At 34.2% G+C, this 19,596-nt stretch overlaps 1 protein-coding gene across 1 annotated transcript in view; it reads left to right on the top strand.

The window, feature by feature from the left end:
* Positions 1–3,382: 3,382 nt before the first annotated feature.
* Positions 3,383–19,596, top strand: part of SLC6A15 (solute carrier family 6 member 15) — a 28,805-nt gene continuing 12,591 nt past the window's right edge. The window contains exons 1-5 of the mRNA XM_077168146.1: positions 3,383–3,839; positions 11,017–11,174; positions 11,524–11,650; positions 13,152–13,333; positions 17,652–17,762. Of these exons, the coding sequence (XP_077024261.1) occupies positions 3,551–3,839; positions 11,017–11,174; positions 11,524–11,650; positions 13,152–13,333; positions 17,652–17,762 (867 nt within the window). The 5' untranslated portion in view covers positions 3,383–3,550. The remainder of the gene's footprint in view (positions 3,840–11,016; positions 11,175–11,523; positions 11,651–13,151; positions 13,334–17,651; positions 17,763–19,596) is intronic.

Genomic DNA, 19,596 nt, shown 5'->3' with positions numbered 1-19,596 from the left:
TGAACAAATCATTCAGAGACTCAATGGATTTATTTACTTTTGGCTGTGCATAACCTCTGCACAAAGAAAGGAATGCCTCTAACTCAGTGGCTGAAGTGCCTCTGGGTAAAAACAAACAGGTAACAGTAAAAAAATTCTTGTAGCTATCGCAATATTTTTCTGTCATATTTCTTCCAGTTCATTAATTTTACAGACAAGTTTAAACTCTGAGAATATGAGGGTAAGATAAATAAAGTCACTCTCCAGGTAAAGCTTGTGGTGTAGTGAGGAAGAGATACTTTTTTCAAACTTAGATTTTATTCTGGATATTTCAGTGTTAATTGCCACCCCTCCCTGCCTCCTTTCTTCAACCACCTCAGGAAAGAGTAGTGGGGAGAAGAGAGTAAGAAAAAGAGTAAGGACAGAGAGCATAAATTTCTATTTTACTTATAATATCATTAATATTCCATCTGGATTTTTTTCTTATAGTCATAAAAGGCTTTAAATGCACACAAATCATATTAGATATCTCTTTTTATATGTTTACTTTGAATTCTGTAAATATCACCTAGGGCTATTGCATTATACAGTGTGTGTGTATATATTTGTTTACATTTATGTGTTTATAATATAAACATTTCCAAAGGATGTCCCATGGAAATTGGTGATATTATCCGTTGGATGTGTAAAAACATGCAGTAGTGTCCCAAGGTGGTACTTTTCATTTTTCTTTGTTTGTATTTTTCCTTTTCGCAGAGAGTAATGTATTGAAGAAAAATATAACAGTTACTGAGATGAGTTGGGGGAGGTGCGTGAGTAATGCTGTCTGAAACTTTTTCTTTATGAAATGGTTTGTGATTGTTGTAGTTGCTAGCTGCTGGAATGCAATATACGAGAAACAGAATGGCTTTTAAAAACGGGAATTTAATAAGTTGCTAGTTTACAAATCTAAGGCCATGGAAATGTCCCAATTAAAGCAAGTCTATAGCAGTGTCCAATCTAAGGCATCCAGGAAAAGAAACCTTGATTCAAGAAGGCTGATGAAAGTTGAGAGTTTTTCTCCAAAGTGGAAGGGCACGTGGCAAACACAGTCAGCTTTTCTCTCTTGGCTGGAAGGGCACGTGGCAGACACAGGATCGTCTGCTAGCTTTCTCTCCAGCTCCCAGGAAGTCGTTTCCTTCTTCATCTCCAAAAGTCACTGGCCGGTGAACTCTCTGCTTTATGATGCTGTGGTGTGCTCTGTTGTGGCTTTCTTGTGGCTCTGTCTTTATCCCTGCTTTCTGTGAATCTCCAGCTTTCTCCAAAATGTTTTCTCTTTTATAGGACTACAGTAATCAAGCCCAACCTGGAATGGGTGGGGACATGTGTCCACCTAATCCAGTTTAACAACCACTCTTGAATGAGTCACATCTGCAGGGAGATGATTTAATTAAAATTTCTAACATATAGTACTGAATAGAGATTAGTAAAGAAAAGAATGGCTTCTTTGTAAAGAAACTGCTGCCTTTACAAAATGGGATTATGATTAAAACATGGCTTTCCTAGGGTACATATATCCTTTCAAACCAGCACAGTGTTTTTACTGTAATAATATCTCTAAACTTAGAAACACCCTCTAACTTTCTAATATTATGGGAAAAAAGGAGAAGTAGATAATTGTTTATTGAGGGAACTGAAATTAAGGGAGATATAACTGCCAGAAGTTATACGACTATTAAGCAATAGAACTGGGGCATAAATCCAAGTTTTCTAGACCTTAAAATCAAGTTCTAACCATATAACACTTGCATTCCTAAGATAACATCTTTTCTTTAGTTAATTTACAAATATAGACACTTAATTTGGATAGTTCATATGTTACACATAACACTTCCTTTCACGTCAGGTTGGTTTCTTCCAGCAGAAGTGATTTGGAAAATTAGCTTGTTTCCATTTTCCAATGTTTGCAATCATTCAGTCGGTTAATAATTACTGAACTCTGGATGGAAATGTTACAAACTAGATGGACGTAATCCCTAACCTCATGAAACTATTTCTATATCAGACCTTGTTAGGTCTATAAAACAGTCATTGTGAGAAGATTTTTTCACTTATTCTAGAGATGTCTATCACTCAAAGAATTTTAGGAATGCTTCTGTCTCTCTCAGAATTACCTTCAGTCACCCTTAATCTTCAGCAAATCCTAAAGGATTAAGTGTTTGCTCTATAGGTATATATTCTAATTTTGGAAACAACTAAACATCAACCAAATTTAAAGGAATGAATATGTTAAATAATTCTTCCTCTTAATTGGGTTACCTAGCATCTTGTCTAGCTTATTAAGATTATAAATTGAAATGTGAATGGGCTATTTTTTGTGACTTGTTATATAAACCTAATGGCAGTTGCACCAGGGAATTCCGTTTTTTCTAATACTGACCCAATGCTTAGAATATCCTTTCTAAAGTTTACTAATCCAGCTTTGAAGAGAAGCATGCATAGATCTAGTCACCTTTTAAAATGGACAATTTGTTGATCTTGTACACTTGGTCTGTGTCTGAATGAAGAGAAGAGTATGAGGGATAACAAACAGAAATAAAGAGAAAAATGCAAAAGTGATGTTTGAATTGAGTTTCTTGCATTGAGTTTTTGAGAGAATATTCACACAAATATCATGTGTGCTTTTTTTACATTATTCCTTATTTGAAGTGTCTCTCCATTTCTGCTCAATTCGACTGTTATTTTTACCCAAATTTCCTGATCTCTCATATTGTAAAAATGTTGGGTCTTTTAACTTATACAAGAAAGTACAGTTATTTAAGGTGTATTTTTCTCTCTATTACAGAGAAGCTCTTTAAAGGCAGATACTGTGTGTTTCATTAATTTATATCCCTTAGGGTTCCATCACAATTAATATCAAATGAGTAAATAGATGAATATGTGAACAAAAGATTTTTGCATAAAATAAGCTTACTGGGTTTGTATGCAATTGTGTATATAATTCCATAAGAAACTAAATGAAGAATGTTTATTAAAAGACCTACTTTAGTTAAAGAGGAAAAATAAAGAATTAATTAAAAAGGTCTCAAAATTTTAACTGCTTACGAACAGAATATGTGTTTTACATTGGTGTTTATGTAAGATCAAAGCACATTTTTGTAAGAGGATTATTAACTGAAAGGAAATATGTGAGATATTAAGCACATTTTATTAATATTTGTCAAACTAATATTAATACATTAATATTTATTAAGTACAAGCATTAAGCTCTGAAAAGCTATGGACTATCATGTGTTTTATACCATGTAGAAGAAAATTCTATCTTAAAAATGAGTAAGAGAAGTTATTTAAATATTTAAAAAATATTTTTAATGAGTAGACATTTATTATATTTCAACTTATAATTTTACAGGTACCTGCAGAATATTGGACATACAGATCTAGGATCTTTAAGACTCCATCACCTTGAATCAAGGATTTATTTGATACCTTCCTCGGTACTTACTTTATATCAAATAACTTTTTTTTTTTTAAAAAGTTAACCTGTTTACCCTAAGGGAATTTTAAAAAATAAGACCACCCAGACTTTCCAATGCCGAAGAATAGCAAGGTCGTAAAAAGGGAATTAGATGATGAGGTTATTGAGTCTGTCAAAGACCTTCTTTCCAATGAAGACTCAGCTGATGATGCTTTTAAGAAGAGTGAACTTATTGTTGATGTTCACGAAGAGAAAGACACAGACGTTGAAGAAGAATCTGAAGTCGAAGATGAAAGACCAGCTTGGAACAGTAAGCTACAATACATCCTGGCCCAAGTTGGATTTTCTGTAGGTTTAGGGAATGTGTGGCGATTCCCATACCTATGTCAGAAGAACGGGGGTGGTAAGTTTTAATATTTAAGTGATACATTACTGTAGTAAATTGCAATGGGTTACGTCAAACAGCTCCTTTCATTGCTGGTCTCATTAATATAGAAACCGCAAATTCCATTGTTAAAGATTGGGACCTTTCTTTGTGAAAAGTGAGCCAAGCTTTATTTGTAGGTAAGGTTTCATAGGAGCAGATTTGCTTGCTAGGTATACTTAAGGATTGCTTCAAAGTCATAAATCCTCTCATTTTTCCTATGAATTCTGTGAACTTCTCTAAATTACTGACATGCTGTTTTCTAAGAAGTGTTGCATCCCCTGTGAGTGCATTTATTCTTTTTGAAGAATAATCTAAAGTTTCTGATACAAGACAAAATTGGGGAAGGAAGACAGAGAGAATTTTCTTTCCATGGCTTAGCTGGGAATTTTAAATTGTTTCACTCTTCAAAACAGCAAAGACAACATATAATTTAGAATGATCATGATCTTCAAATGCTGATCAGAACTTTTTAGATCCCGTTAGAAGGGATGTCAATAGATAATTAGTATAATGGCAGATATTCTTCATCCTTAGATAGCTTCCAAATTTGGTACCATATCCTCTGTTATCTGGGGCAGAACTCAGTTTCAAAGAGAACTTAAAAGAAATTTGCACCATTAATTTGAAAAGAAAATATCTGCATTACCACTGATTTTTCTTTTTATTTGTGCATATTAATTACCAAGGGAACTTTTTGCAAGGGAACATTTTTGATTCACAATCAAGAAAATAGCCCGTATAAAAGAAGAGATTGGTTATGTAGAATGTAACTCTTTCGTACACCAAAATCAAATTGAAAGCTAAATTACCTAACATTTGGGTTGAAAATTAATTGTCCATGTGCATGAAAGCTATTAAAGTAAGAGTGGTAAAAAATTAAATATTTCATATGCCATGCTCTTCAGCACACAAAAAATAAAAAAAAGTTTTGACATTTGATTTGTTGACTGGACAGGGGCACGGTTTTATTTTTAATATAAGCTCTAATCTATACACAACTTTATCAAATGTAATAATGCAGCCATTCAAATCTGAAATTTCTTCTTGCCACTAAAAGAGATAAAAACTAGGGTGTTAGTGAAAAAAATATGTATTTAAGATTTCCTAGTTAACTAGGCACAAAATAAGGAGTTTGAAAAAAATGTAGCCTATTTGACAAATCTGCCTGGGAACTAAGAATCAACACATAAAGATGGTGATAGCACCACACATCATTTCATTGCAGTTATGAGCTTCTCAGCTAATCGGTAATATCACATATGAATTATTTATCAAATCAGCTATAAACAGCCACACACGCCCCTGCTTTTTTTGTAAAGCCTAACAGAAGTTGAATTCTGATTTGAGACATTTCACCTTGTAAGCCTTACTAGTGATCCTGTCAAGGAAGAAGTATGTCTTGGGTGAAAAGTCAGGTTGCTTTCCACTTAGTAAAATTTCTGGCTTGGTGCAAAGCTCTAAAGCATTTCATATTTAGTAATTACATATTAATAAAAATGGCTCTTCCATCATATCTCCATACGTCGAATGTGTCAAAATATTCTTCTTAGTATTGTTTCCTTTTTCTATATACACAAATACTAGATAGAGGTATTGTCCTTATTATCTAATACCAATGGACTATCATTTCAAGATGGCTGTTAGGATGCAAAAAGCATACTCATCATGCAATGGAGCATTGAGCCTTCTAGGTTTTATGAGTAGTATCTTCTCTCTGTTTAATCAAACATCTTATTCATTAATTCATTTGAGGCTCTTTATGAATAATAGAACCGAAAGGTGATAGCTACAGTACAATTTGATTTGCCTAAAGATATTATCCTTAAAACACAATGGTTAATCTTTATTACATCAAAAACCTTTTAATTAACATTTTTAATTGTAAAAATGATGGCATTTTAGGTTTGGGCAAAGTGTCAGTCAGCACAAAAAAGTATAAAATGGAAAGTAAATTCTACTCAGAGCCCTGATCCTTACTCCAGAGGAAACTGTTACATTTAACATCTTGTGTGAGAATATTTTATGTGCATCCAATTGTAAGACTGTAACTCCTGCCTGTTTAAAAAAGGCAAAAACCTCCTCAAAATATGAGCATGTTTATATACATTGAACCTTGCTTTTTTCTCACCTTCCAATGTAACACAGAGATTGTTCCATAGGAATAAACAGACATAGCTCTTTCTTTTTCGTGGCTTCATAGCACTTCATTATAAGGATGTTTCACTATTTGTTCCTCTACTGAGGACTTATCTAAGCATTTTAAATTCATGAAATCAACATGTTCTTAAATGGCTATATGGAAATGGAAAATTTATAAAACCTTTACACATTATTAAATAATCATCATCCCAAAGGATGTTGGATGGAGAATTACTACTATTCCCATATCACGAAATATATATTCCATGATGAGGAAAGATGGCTGATATTCTCATGACTTTTCCATCTGTGAAATTTGAGGACATCAACAATCCTAACCTTGATGCTATGGAAATAATAGAGAGGAAAATATTTGAGTTTTAAGATCCTTAGGAAAAAAAAACCCTTTAGAAGAAAGAGAATGTTTCTGGGCTTATATAGCAGATTCATGGGATTTTATTTTTTCTTCGATAATATGCTACTAGCTTTTTAAAATAGCAAAGTTTCCAAAGATGCTTTCTTTCACTGTTTTCATAGACAATTAGCATTTTCAATTTCAAATAATAATAATACTTATATTTAGAGGAAATTTTTCATGGGTCTAGTTAATGTACTATGGAAGCTATACCCTGGCATCACCCCTAATTAGGAAGGGGTGTTTTAGGGAGAGAGGTGTAGCTTTTTGGTTGGAAACATAAAATAAGATTTGATTTTTAGACCATTCTTTAAGATTTTGTCTTTTATCCTATGGACCCATTGAGGCTTAATATAATATAATATAAAATAAGTAATACAATAAAGACAATAATATAATATAATATGATATAATATATCTGAAAGTGGCATGTAGAATGAATGGGAGGTGGGAAAGGAAGGAGAGAAGCCAAAAGGACTTGTAATAGTTTAAGATTAAGGGGATGAAAGCTGAAGGGAGAACAGCAGAAACAAGAAGTGATAAGGACCTAAGAATGAGTCACCTTTTTTTCTGCCTTACCGCCCTTCAGAATCAAGACACCACCGCATTAATTAACAGTGATTCAATCTGTATTAAAATAATTTTTTGCAAGTGTGGCAGGAAACCAAATTAAAACAAGAAAGTGTCTTGCAACAAATAATTAAACTATATAAACAAGGCAGTGACTGTCTTCAGAGTTCTCTCTCTTGCTTATATGAAATGGACTGCTTTCTTTTCTTTCACTGATGCCTTCCTTGAGCCATCACTGTAACAAAGTATCAAGGAACGACCTCCAAGAAGAGAAAATATCAACAAAGATGGTTGACTTAATAAGTTAATAGTTCTCAGAGGTAACTGCTTGATAATTTAAAGATAATTCATTTAAGAATATTTATATTATGTCTAAATATTTTGAAAGGTTTTTAAAATGATGAAAGTCTGGATGAATCATGGGGATAGAAAAGGGCTCTTTAAGCATGAGACCAAAGACAGACACTCTAAAAGATTGAGTTGACTATTTTAAAACAAAAAAGTAAACACCATTCACAGTTAAGAATACAAAAAGCCCATCCTAACCACCCAAAACAAAATTAAAAGGCAAATAGTAAACTTAAAAATATTTGTAATACCTGTTTTTGACAACAAATTACTATGTTTAATATGTAAAGAGCTATTACAAATCTTTGAGCAAAAGGGGCTTCCTACCCAGAGCTCTGGAGAATAAAAGCAGTCCTGATCCCCTTTTGAAGTGCCTTTCCTTTGACTTAAAGTCACCTAAACTGTAGAATGTGTGATCCAATAGATGGCCCCAGTACTAACAAAATTAGATTCCTTAGCTTGATACAATCCTTTTTACTGGTAGTAAGGGATTGGAAGGTGGCTAAGAACATGAAAAGGGATAGGGAGAAGGTCTTGGAGCATGAGATGAAGACAGGATGGTATAAACACTGAAGAAAATGAGTAGAGTCATGAAAGGTATTTTTCAAGCTACGCTGAGAAGTGTATAAAAGTATGTAAAACACAGGACCCAACCTGCACTTGGGTTTTATTAAACGTGTATTGAATTAAGGAAATGCATGACATGGCTTGAAACAAAGGAACAAGGATGAAGTAGGTCCTGCGTTTATTGTAATTATAATTATAGCTGATTTTATTATTATAGCATAAAAGGTGCCTGACTCTTAGCTTAGCTCTGTACCTGGGTTATTTCATTGAATTTATACAACTTGGTCAGTTTGGTATTAGTATCCCCATTTTACACATTTAGAAACGGAAGCTCTGGAAATTTGAACATTTTGTCCAAGCTCACATAACTTGGAAAAGACTGGTTGAGTCAAAATCTGGGCCATTTGAGAGACCAGGTTCTCTCATTGCTCTACTCCCTCACTGGCCATGCCCGGCCAGCAGGAGCCCACGTGTGGCCTTAGTGGACACAGGTCCTCAACCATCGGTCACAAGGTGTCTTCCTTCTTGGTGGATTATTTGCTTAAATGACTTTTGTTTGTTGCAAATAATTGCTTTAAATTTTTTTTAGAGAAGTTGTGAATTTGCAAAACAACCATGCACATAAACTGGATTCCTTTAGCACCCCACCAGCATCTTGCATTGATGTGGAACATTGGTTTCTGTTGATGATAGCACATTTCAATAATTGCATTTTTTTGACAGTAGTTACCTTTGTAACAATTGATGAAAGATTATTAAACTAGTTCTGTCCATCATCCATTATTTACATTAGGTGTATTTTTCCTATGTACCATTCTAATTATCACTGCCTTACCATACATTTGTTATAACCCATGAAAGAACATTCTCATACTTGTACTATTAACTATAGTCCATCATCTACAATAGGGCTCACTGAGTTGTCCTGTTTTATCTTTTAATTTTTATTCTTGCGATACATACATCCTAAAGTTTCCTCTTTTGACCATATTCGCCTATGTAGTTTAGTGCTGTTGGTTACACTTACATTAATGTGATACCATCACCACCATCCATTTCCAACCTTTTACCAGTGGCTTTAATAGAAATTCTATACCAATTAAACATCAGCTCCTCATTCTCTAACCCCAATCTGTAGCCTGGTAACCTATATTCTAGATTTTAACTCTATGACCTTGCTTACTATAATTAGTTCAAAACAATGAGATCATACAATATTTGTCCTTTTGTGTCTGGTTTATTTTATTCAACATGATATTTGCAAGGTTCATCCATGTTGTCACATGTGTCAGAACTTCATTCCTTTTTACAACTGAATAATATTCCATGTGTGTATATGCCACATTTTGTTTGTCTCTTCACTGATTGCTGGATACCTGGGTTGTTTCCACCTTCTGTCAGTTGGGAATAATGCTGTTATGTACGTCATGTGCAAATGTCTGTTTGAGTCCCTGCTTTCAATACCTCTGGGCATACAACAATGGCTAATCTTAAAACTTGATATAGTATAGAGGCTAAGAAGTCAGGTTTAAGATATCAATTTAATATGGGTGAAGCCTTGTTCTTTCCAACACTGGCCATGTGACCTTTCACCATTATCTCATTTCTTCTGGCTTAGTTTCCAAACCTGTAAAATAGGGATAATAATGGTACTTCACTCATTGGATTCTTGTGAGAGAGAGAGAAAAAAAGAGTAGCTACTAATTACTAAGTGAGAAATGTGCCTGCCAAATAAATGCCCAATTATTTTTTAGCTATGATTATGTTTAATATGGGGGATAATGTTAGAGTAATTTGAGTTGGACAGAAAGGCTAAATATCTAATAACATTCCATGCACATATATCACTGAGGAGAGGTTCACGAGTCCAGTCTTATTCATTCATTGTTTTTTTTCCTAGCCATGCACCAACATGCTCACACATTGAATGTGGTGTTAAAATGCAGAAACACTTTCAGGTCAATAGTCCCTGAATGTTACTAATTCTTTTAGAATTGAGGTTTCGATAGCTCTGTTTTATAAGCTCATGTATCAGTGTTTAACAGTATATACTATTTTATAGATCAACTAAATTCAAAAACCTGAAAATCAACTATAAGAAGGTGGAGATAATGTACAAACCATTATATTTGGGCAACACTCTTGTATATAGCTTTTTTGTTTTCTTTTTTTAGGTGGTTTTTATTACAGCAATATTGTAATGCTGGGATAATCTTTTAAAACATTAATTATTACTTCTTTAGCACAGTAACCACAAGAAAAATTTGAATAACTTTCAATGTCAATATATTTAACTGTATTATCCAATTAGTAGAGTCTAATATTAACATTGTCCAGCTATTGAATACATTTTTACAATCACTCTTTCATACGTGTTATTTTTAGGTTTGATAACTTTACGGCAAGGATGCTAGTGCATGTAATTTTACAACAGACATTAAATGTTCCATAAATGAGCTTAAATTCTAAATTGTTTTGCCAAAACAAGCTAACTTCAGTATGTTTCTCAACTACTTCTTATATCCCTTCTTGAAAACAAAAACAATGTTAATTTATGGAGGGAAATAATGTTTATTTTTCTGGGGTGAAGTTTTTAAGTTTTCAGTTTGACTAGTCATTTATTCTTCCATACTGTTATTATATGTAGAAAAATGTCTGTTTAATGCCATAAACTCTCAGTCATTCATAATTACCGATTTGTAATTCATAATGTTTTAGCTGGGTTGGGATAAAACTGAATAAATAAATGACTTGCTAAACATTGTTTGAATAAGATTTCCAAGAGTTTGTGAAGTCTACTCAAGAAAATAATTTTTAAGAATCAGTTATTTTTATGGAAAATGAAGCTCTTTTACCCTTTCATAAAATGAAACAATTCATTATATTGATACTTTTATCATAATTGTTATAAATTTATTAGAAACACTTGGTAACAGTCATTCAAGTTTCCCATTCTAGAAAGTTTAAAGTAATGAAATTGTATTTCATTTATAGTCCTCTACAAATACACTGCATACAAGCTAAAATATTGTCATTCATGAGATAATTAGAATTAATGATTTCTCTATTGCAAATATTGAAAAATAATCTGTTTTATTGTTTTTGTCCCTATAGGTGCATATCTTTTGCCATATTTAGTACTGCTTCTGGTAATAGGCATTCCTCTTTTTTTCCTGGAACTTTCTGTGGGTCAAAGAATTCGGCGAGGCAGTATTGGTGTGTGGAATTACATAAGCCCCAAACTGGGCGGAATTGGATTTGCAAGTTGCGTAGTAAGTTTCCCAGTATGGTATATGGTAGAATATTTACAGGGCTTGGATTTATATTGCTCACATTTGAACAAACCCTCTGAATGTGTTACTCCTCAACTCCTGGGTCATCTTTTAAAAAACACTGGAGCGTGGGCTAATACACAAAACAAGCCACAAATATTACTCTATCTCATTCTTGTTAATGCATGTTCCTGAGACCTGGGAGAGAGATTAATTTTTAAGAAAAAGATCATTTGTTTCAAGTAGAAAGTAAAATGAAGAGGGCTTTAGGTGGAATTTTATGCATTTCATGTTGTTGCTTCAAAGAAAAGGCATGAGAGATTCGACGTAATCACGTTTTGTTTTGCAGGTGTGCTTTTTTGTGGCTCTCTACTACAACGTCATCATTGGCTGGAGTTTGTTTTATTTTTCCCAGTCTTTTCAGCAACCTCTACCTTGGGATCAGTGTCCTTTGGTGAAAAATTCTTCACACACTCGTAAGGCATTTAAATGAAGTGTTTTTCCATTTAAAGAACATAAGATTGGTAAAGGCATGTGCTTGCAAGAGCATTTTTCTCTTTAAAATAACGTGGAAAAAGCTTTTCAAAATTATTATCACTAAAAAACATCCTCATCTTTTGTGCCATACTCAGAAGACCTTTCAGATGATTTAATTTACTGGTTTTTCCTAAGGTTTTTTTATTGTGTCCCTTGCCAGTAGGGTAAAAATCTTCACTCTTCAGCTGTTAGCTTTGTACATCTTTTGTTTTGTACACTTGTCATTAACTTACATTTTCACTGAAATAAAAAACAGAATTTGGATTAATTGAATTACTTTTATGCCTTTGTGTTTCATAGTTTTCCCATCATTTTTTTTTTTTTGTATGCTATATGGCGGGGTCTCATTTCATTCTTTTTCCATGTGAGTATCCTGTTCCTGCTGCATCGTTTGTTGAATTTTTTGTTTGTTAGATTGTTTTTGTTGATTTCTTTGTTTGTTTGGGAAATGCATGGGCTGGGAATCGAACCCGGGTCTCCCGCATGGCAGGTGAGAATTCTACCATTGAGCTACTCTCACATCCCCTCCCATCATTTATTTTTTTATTTTTTTATTTTTTTATTTTTTTTTATTTTTAAGGAAAGACAGAGAGAAGGAAGGAAGGATAGAAGGAAGGAAGGAAGGAAGAAAGGGAAACATCTTTAAACATTTTCTTGTTTTTATTGTATTTTGTTTTTCCGTTTTTGTTACATGGGCTGGGGCCGGGAATCGAACCGAGGTCCTCCGGCATAGCAGGCAAGCACTTTGCCCGCTGAGCCACCGCGGCCCGCCCCCATCATTTATTTTTATATCCTAGTATATAAGTAAATAATTCCTTATAGTAGCAGTCCAATAGATATTTAATGCAAGTCACACATGTAATTTAAAATTTTCTAGTAATCACATTTTAAAAAGATAAAAAAAGAGATGAAACAGTTTATTTAACCCAGTATATGCGAAGTATTATAGTTTCAGTATATAAATAATATAAATTTATTAATGTAGTAGCTTATATTACTTTTCACAGACTAAGTTTTAGAAATCTGGTGTGTATTTTGCATTCCTAGCATATGTCACTTTCGACTAGCCCTATCCCACAAAAGCCATATGTGGCCAGCAGCTACTGTATTTGACAGCACTGCCTTACCAAATCAATCATATAATTCTGATTTTGTTCTGGTTACTTTGATAATAAGCACACACATTCTTACTTTTAAAATGCATAATAAGTGCCCATGCCAAAAAATGCATAATAATATATATCAAGGAGGATATATGCTGTTTTTTTAAATTTTTACATGGCTGGATTTTTATTCTTTATGAAATTAGCTGCATCTGTTGAATGGTAGTGCTTTTCTAGGAAGCACTAAGAATTGATTTATAGGTTTACTGGGAAGAAAATGGTCTCATTACTCTTTTATGGAGTCTGAAATGATTGTGTGTTACTTTTCTTTCTACAGTTGTGGAACCTGAATGTGAGAAAAGTTCTGCTACCACTTATTACTGGTACAGAGAAGCACTGAATATTTCTAATTCCATCTCTGAAAGTGGGGGCTTAAATTGGAAGATGACTGTCTGCTTGCTAGCTGCCTGGGTCATAGTTTGCTTGGCTATGATCAAAGGCATTCAGTCTTCTGGAAAGGTTAGTATGCTAGAGCCCCTCTGATTCTGACCATCACCATGCCCCTTTCAAAATCCTTGTGAGCCAACTGCAAGTCGTGATTTGTCCTAAGTAGTTCATTGAAAAGACATGCAAAGTTTGCAAAAAGTGGTGATTATTAAAATGTGTTTAAATTAAAGAAAGGATGTAAATAATGACATAAAATTTTATAGTGAACTGTGTCCTTATAATCTTTCCTCATATCATTAAGATAGCTTTTAAAATTTTTGTCAGTAACTCAAAATCACTTATCTTGGCTAAATTTCAGTTGACCCATGCAATGGGCAGGAAGGCAAAGGTGCCTGAATCTTCATGGAGTTTTCATTCTAGAAGAAAAGGTGTACAATGAACAAACTCCTAAGATGACTCCAGATAGCAATACATAAATATAATGTGCTAAGCAGATAATGATGGGGAGTAGCATTTTAGATATGGTTGGAAGTTAGAATTAGCTATTAATATTAGTGTACACATGACTGTTTTTGTATAATAAGGGAGCAATATGATTAAATGCTGAGAATCTGTGTTTTAAAAACACATTTGTAAAGTGCTAGCCTAAAATGTGTCTTTAAATTTCAGAATTTAATAATTAAATATTCTTCCTTTTACCTACTCATGAAGAAGAAGATTGGAGTGTGAACTACTTAATACTGATTAAGTGTTTAAAACATTGACTTCTATTTTCACCAAGTTATATAACTGAAAATCCCATCTTCTTCAGAAGCTATGTTAGAGTCTCATCACTGAATCCAGACCAGTATCCAATACCTCTTAAACACTCAAATATTTGCTTAATGAATGAATGAAAATTGAAATAACTCCCATCATATTGAAAAAATACATTAGATTTAAAATTTATGAAATAAAGGTAAGTTTTTTTGTGTGTTTTTGTTTTAGGAAATATGTACATAAAGGAAATATTAATTTCCTATAAATTCTCTGAACATGCAGTATTTTTGAGTATGAACCATAGGTCAAGTGCTAGAGGTTGCAGTCTTTGTCAAGGAACCCTTAATGTAATGGGTATAATAATAAAGCATAGTAAGGACAATAATAAAACACATAGAAAGTACTTGAAAGCACCACACTATTAAATAAACCTGGATTTGTGGGAAGTCTTGCCAGATGAGGTAACATTTGGGATAAGGTTTGGTGGTTGAAGAGGAGTTCCCCAGAAAGTTCAGAGAAAAATGTAACATGCAAGACCCAAAGTTTACTGAATATACCTATATGAGTTTTGCATGCAATTTGGGCAGCTTGTGGGAGATGGAGCTTGATATTTAAGTTGATTGCAGATATTAAAGGATCTCACGGACATTGCTAAAATGATCGGCTGTTACTTTGCAAATCCTCAAGGGTTTTCAGCAGTTCAGTAACACGATCAAAACCTTAACTTAGAAATATCACTACAGCAGCTGTATGGAGGATGGATTTCAGGGATGTTGGAGAGAGCTGCTAGGGAAAAGCTGGAGGTAGGAGAAGCAGGAAGCATTTTAATAGCAGAAGTTGACCTACTATTAAGGATGGAAATGAAGGGACATTGTGAGATTTCTGTGATAAAAGTCATTGGACTTGGTGACAGGTCAGTTATGGGTCCTGAGGAAGACATTAAGGATGTGTTAGAGATGTCTAGCCTGAACAAATGTAAGTACAAGGAGGATCTTTTTTTTCTTTAGTCCTGAACTTGAAATTTTATTGCAAATCTCCTGTGCTTATGCATATTCAAAATACTCATGATCAACTTCTCTGGATTATTTTAGCCTGTAGCTTGTTATTTTTAAATAAGATTAATGGAAATCATTTAACTCATCTACAATGCATCAAATTTGTGTGTGTGTATGTGCTGTATGGTAGAGGTCACATTTCATTCTTTCTGCATATGACTGTCCTGTTATTGTAGCACCATTTGTTGAATTTATTTTTGGGGGGAGGGGGGTGAAGTGCATGGACTGGGAATTTAACCCAGGTCTCCTGCATGGCAGACGAGAATTCTACTACTGAACTATCCTTGCACCTCCTACAATGCATCAAATTTGATTACCATTTTTTAAAAAAAGATAAATTGTGGAAGTGAATCCATGCTTCTGGCTGGCATCTATATTAGTGAAGAAGAAGAATAAAAGCGACAACTTTAATTCAAGTGTGATCAAGGGCATTTTTGGACAGATACATAGTAGACAGACAGATTGAAAGAATGATAAAAATAGGCAGGAAGAATGAAAAAAGTATTGCATGTAAAAGCATTCTGATAAAAAGAAATCAAGAAATATGGGTAAAGCTATGTGATCAACAAGCCAACCCAGTAAAAAAATGATTGGAAAATTATGTTTCATTACAACTAAATTAAGATATAATCATTTCTATTAAAATATGAAATTCTAAGTATACTGAAATTTTATCCATAATAATTTTTTTCTTAGGGTGTTCCCTCTTGTTTAATCATGAACATCAAGTAGATGTATCGTGCATGAGTGTAAGATATTTTATTGCATTATCTGACAAGTTGTTTTCTGTGGCTATTGAATTCAATATCTCTTAAATGCCCTGATCTATCCTCGGTTATGGCAGTTTTTCCTTTATTCTTTCCGCCCTGGCTCCAGTTTCTTCCTTCCAGGGATACATGTTTATATCTACTATGTGCCAAGAACTGTGTGAGGTAATTGAAATATAGTATTGAACAAGGAAGAAAAGGCTTTTGGCCTCAGAGTTTGTACTCCAGTAGGTGAGACAGAAAATAAGCAAGCAAATAAGGTGATTTCAACAGTGTTAATTGCTGTAAAGAAAACACAGTAAGATAATAGTGTTGAGGAATAGGGATGGGAGGTATTGGGTGGGAAAAGGTCCAACTCAGATGGGTAGTCATGGAAGACCCTGGAGAGAAGATGAAGATTGATTATGTTGAGTGAAATAAGCCAGACACAAAAACCCAAATATTGCATGATTCCACTTATATGAAGTATCTAGGATAAGCACATTCTACAGAGACAGAAAGTAGATTAGAGGTTAAAAGGGACCAGGGAAGAAGGGAATGAGGAGTTTATTGCTTAATAGGTGCAGAGTTTCTTTTTGAGGATCATGAAAACATGTTTGTGGTAGATGGTGATGATGGTGGCACAACAATTCTAATGTAATAATGCAATTCAAGTGTGCACTAAATAATTATTAAAACGGGAAGGTTTGTGTTATATATATGTTACACCACAATAAAAAAAACAAGGAAGGGCAAATCAAGCCAAGGTGATGGTCGGTTCCAGACACTGGACACAGCTCTTTCCCTGGCCCTGAGGCAGGAATGAGCTTAGCTGGGTGGTGATGAGCTCCGCAGCAGGAGCCTCAGGGGTTAGAGCTCAGCGAGGCAGACATGGTGGGGCAGACCTGTACGGGCTCCGCAGGAAGTCTTTGCAGGCTAGAGGGATGGATGGACATTCCATTCTAAATGCAGTAGGACTCCACGGAAGGCTGTAAGTAGAGCATGACATAACCTGAGCGAAAGTCACAAAACCCTTTAGAGATTATTACAAAAAGAGTAGCCAAGACTACTTCCTCGTGTTTGAGGGAAGCAACTGGATGGTTGGTGGGGCCAGGTATTGAGATGGAGATGAGGGGAGCCAGCTTTGGGGGTAATTCAGAAACTCTCTTCTGAACTTGGTCATTTTGAGAGACCTCTTGGGTCTCCGCATGGCGATGTCAAGAAAGAAGTAAATGTCTGGTTAGGATAATTCCTTTCCTATGATAAATATTGATCAACTACTTAATTTAATGTGAAGGAAAACATAAAATCTTTGCATGACTTGTTGTTTAAGTTCTGCCAGAGACTTAGCATAGGGACCGTCTGCTCCCTATTCTCAGGAAGCTTTTGAAAATCAGAATGGATGTATTAAAAGGAAAAAAAGGGGGGGGGATTTTTTTCTAACCTACAACAATTAAAGGGATAATATCCATTCATTTCTGTCTCAAATATTGCTTGCATTGTAAACTATAAGGGATCGACACTATTCAAGCTATACCATACTCTTGTGTTATTTTAAAGGAAATTAAATAAGGGTTATTCCTTGTATTTCATCATATCTTGAAGGATCTTAAATAAGTCATACTTAAGACTAATAAACCACTCTAATGTGATGGTTTTAGATATTATTAATAGGATTGTAAATAGAACACACACACACACACACACACACACACACACACAGAGAGAACAATGTCTGCCAAAAGTATAGAACAGAACACATAAACTCAATTAAAGGAAAAGAATATAATTGTTAGTGTCTCACCTACTTTTATTTGTCTTTCTTTTCAGATCATGTATTTTAGTTCTCTTTTCCCATATGTGGTACTTATATGCTTCCTAATCAGAGCACTCCTTTTAAATGGCTCAGTTGATGGCATCCGCCACATGTTTACCCCGAAGGTATGTGCTGTGTTTCTATAGAGCGCATGAAAGCATTTTGTTTATTGTTACAATGTTTCCACGGTCAGATTTAGGAGATAATTATTCTAATGTGTGTATTTTATGTGCGTGTATGTATTTAAATTATAGTTATGTTAACCAGCCTAGAAAAAATAGTTTCTGTATAATATCCTTAACTATAAATATCTTCCATTTTAAGTGGCTTCATTTAGTTCTAGAGTAAGATTATCAATATGTAAACCTCAAAAATCCCTTTTTTATGATAACTTTCAGTCTTTTCACTAATGAATTGTAGAACATTTCATATTCCATTTGCCCTTCTCCTTTTGTTTCAGTGGTTCCTAACCACTGAATTTGAGAAATTCATTATAGCTATAGATGTTCTTATCAGAAATTTATAAAAAAATGAGCATATTCATTTGCTTAGAGTCTCAGGTGGTTGGCATGTCCCTAAAACCGCGGACCCAGATTAAGAAGCATGCTGCATTCTCAAAGTCTATTTCACAGAAAGTGTTTCCTTGCCTTTACTCTGCTTTGAGGTGTTGTGCCTTCTAGAATAATATTTACAGTGGCCAGTTTGGGAAGTTCTATAGCTTTTATAAATACATGTACATTTCAAGAAAAATATCATCAGGCCTTATAGAGAGCTCAGAACTTAGACTTCTTCAGATTACTAGCTCGGAACTCAGTGCTAGGCACACTGAGCCCGAATAATCAATACTTATGGACTTCATATATTAATTTTCCAGGGAGCAAAAATAAGTATAGAGGTTTATGTATTTTTTTCTGCATGGGCAGGCATCAGGACTCGAACCCTGGTCTCTGGAATGGCAGGCAAGGATTCTGCCTGCTGAGCCACCATGGCCTGCCCTCTGGTCTATGTATTTTTTATGTACCAAAATGTAGTTGTACCTTTCTGTTAATTTGATAAGACTATGATAAGCAGGCACTAAGTTATAAATAGACAGTTGCAACATTAATTCAGAAATTGGAAATAATTTGAAGGATGAATGGGCAGCCAGAATTGTGTTGTTATATTTAGGCAGAAAGAATTAGCTTCCCTGGGATTGCTTGTCATTCCTGGCAGCTGCCTTGATCTTATGTAAAGGAAGCTGTGTTTTCTGGATATCTGGTTCTGACTTTGTATTCATCCTCTTGTAGCAGAAATGCTGACGATGGTGTCTGGTTCTCTTGGATAGTTCACAAAATCCTGATTAGCGTTTAGAATTGATGGAACTTCTCAGTGAAAATTTAGTCAAGATGCATAAATTTCAACTATGGTATAGGTTAAACTGGCTTCAAGTGGGCAATATTTAAGACCAAAATTCTGCATTTATAATATCAAACAAAAAATGTTTGTGTTCAAAACCACTAACTCCTGTATGAGTCTAGAATCTTGTGGCATAATTTTAAACATTTCACTTATTTATATTTGGAATGTATCCACTTTGATATTTGCATGGCTCCAGTGTTTAAAACTGCCGCATGTATTAACATTTTTAACCAGCACTCAGGATTATTGAAATTTGTTAATTTTTTCTTTCACACCTTTTTCACTGGCTTAATAAGATACCGTATTAGGTCACTGTAGGGTATGTTATTTAATGTGATGATGATTATTAGATGTCAATTAGTGTTAAATTCACACAATTTATGTAGGGAAGAAAGTACTTAAGCACCTAAAATACTAGGGTAAAAGTGAATGGAGAACTGGTTCAGAACTTGGAAGTGTTTAGTAAGTAGGTGCCTTCTGCCATCTCGTGGCTGAAATGGAGAGCTACGATTGAATTGGTATTTTCGTAAATAAGCATTAACCATAGAAAGGTAATGTAGC

Source organism: Tamandua tetradactyla, chromosome 7 (assembly GCF_023851605.1).
Source record: "Tamandua tetradactyla isolate mTamTet1 chromosome 7, mTamTet1.pri, whole genome shotgun sequence".
NCBI classification, from domain to species: Eukaryota; Metazoa; Chordata; class Mammalia; order Pilosa; family Myrmecophagidae; genus Tamandua; species Tamandua tetradactyla.
This window is presented reverse-complemented; position numbering and strand designations above follow the sequence as displayed.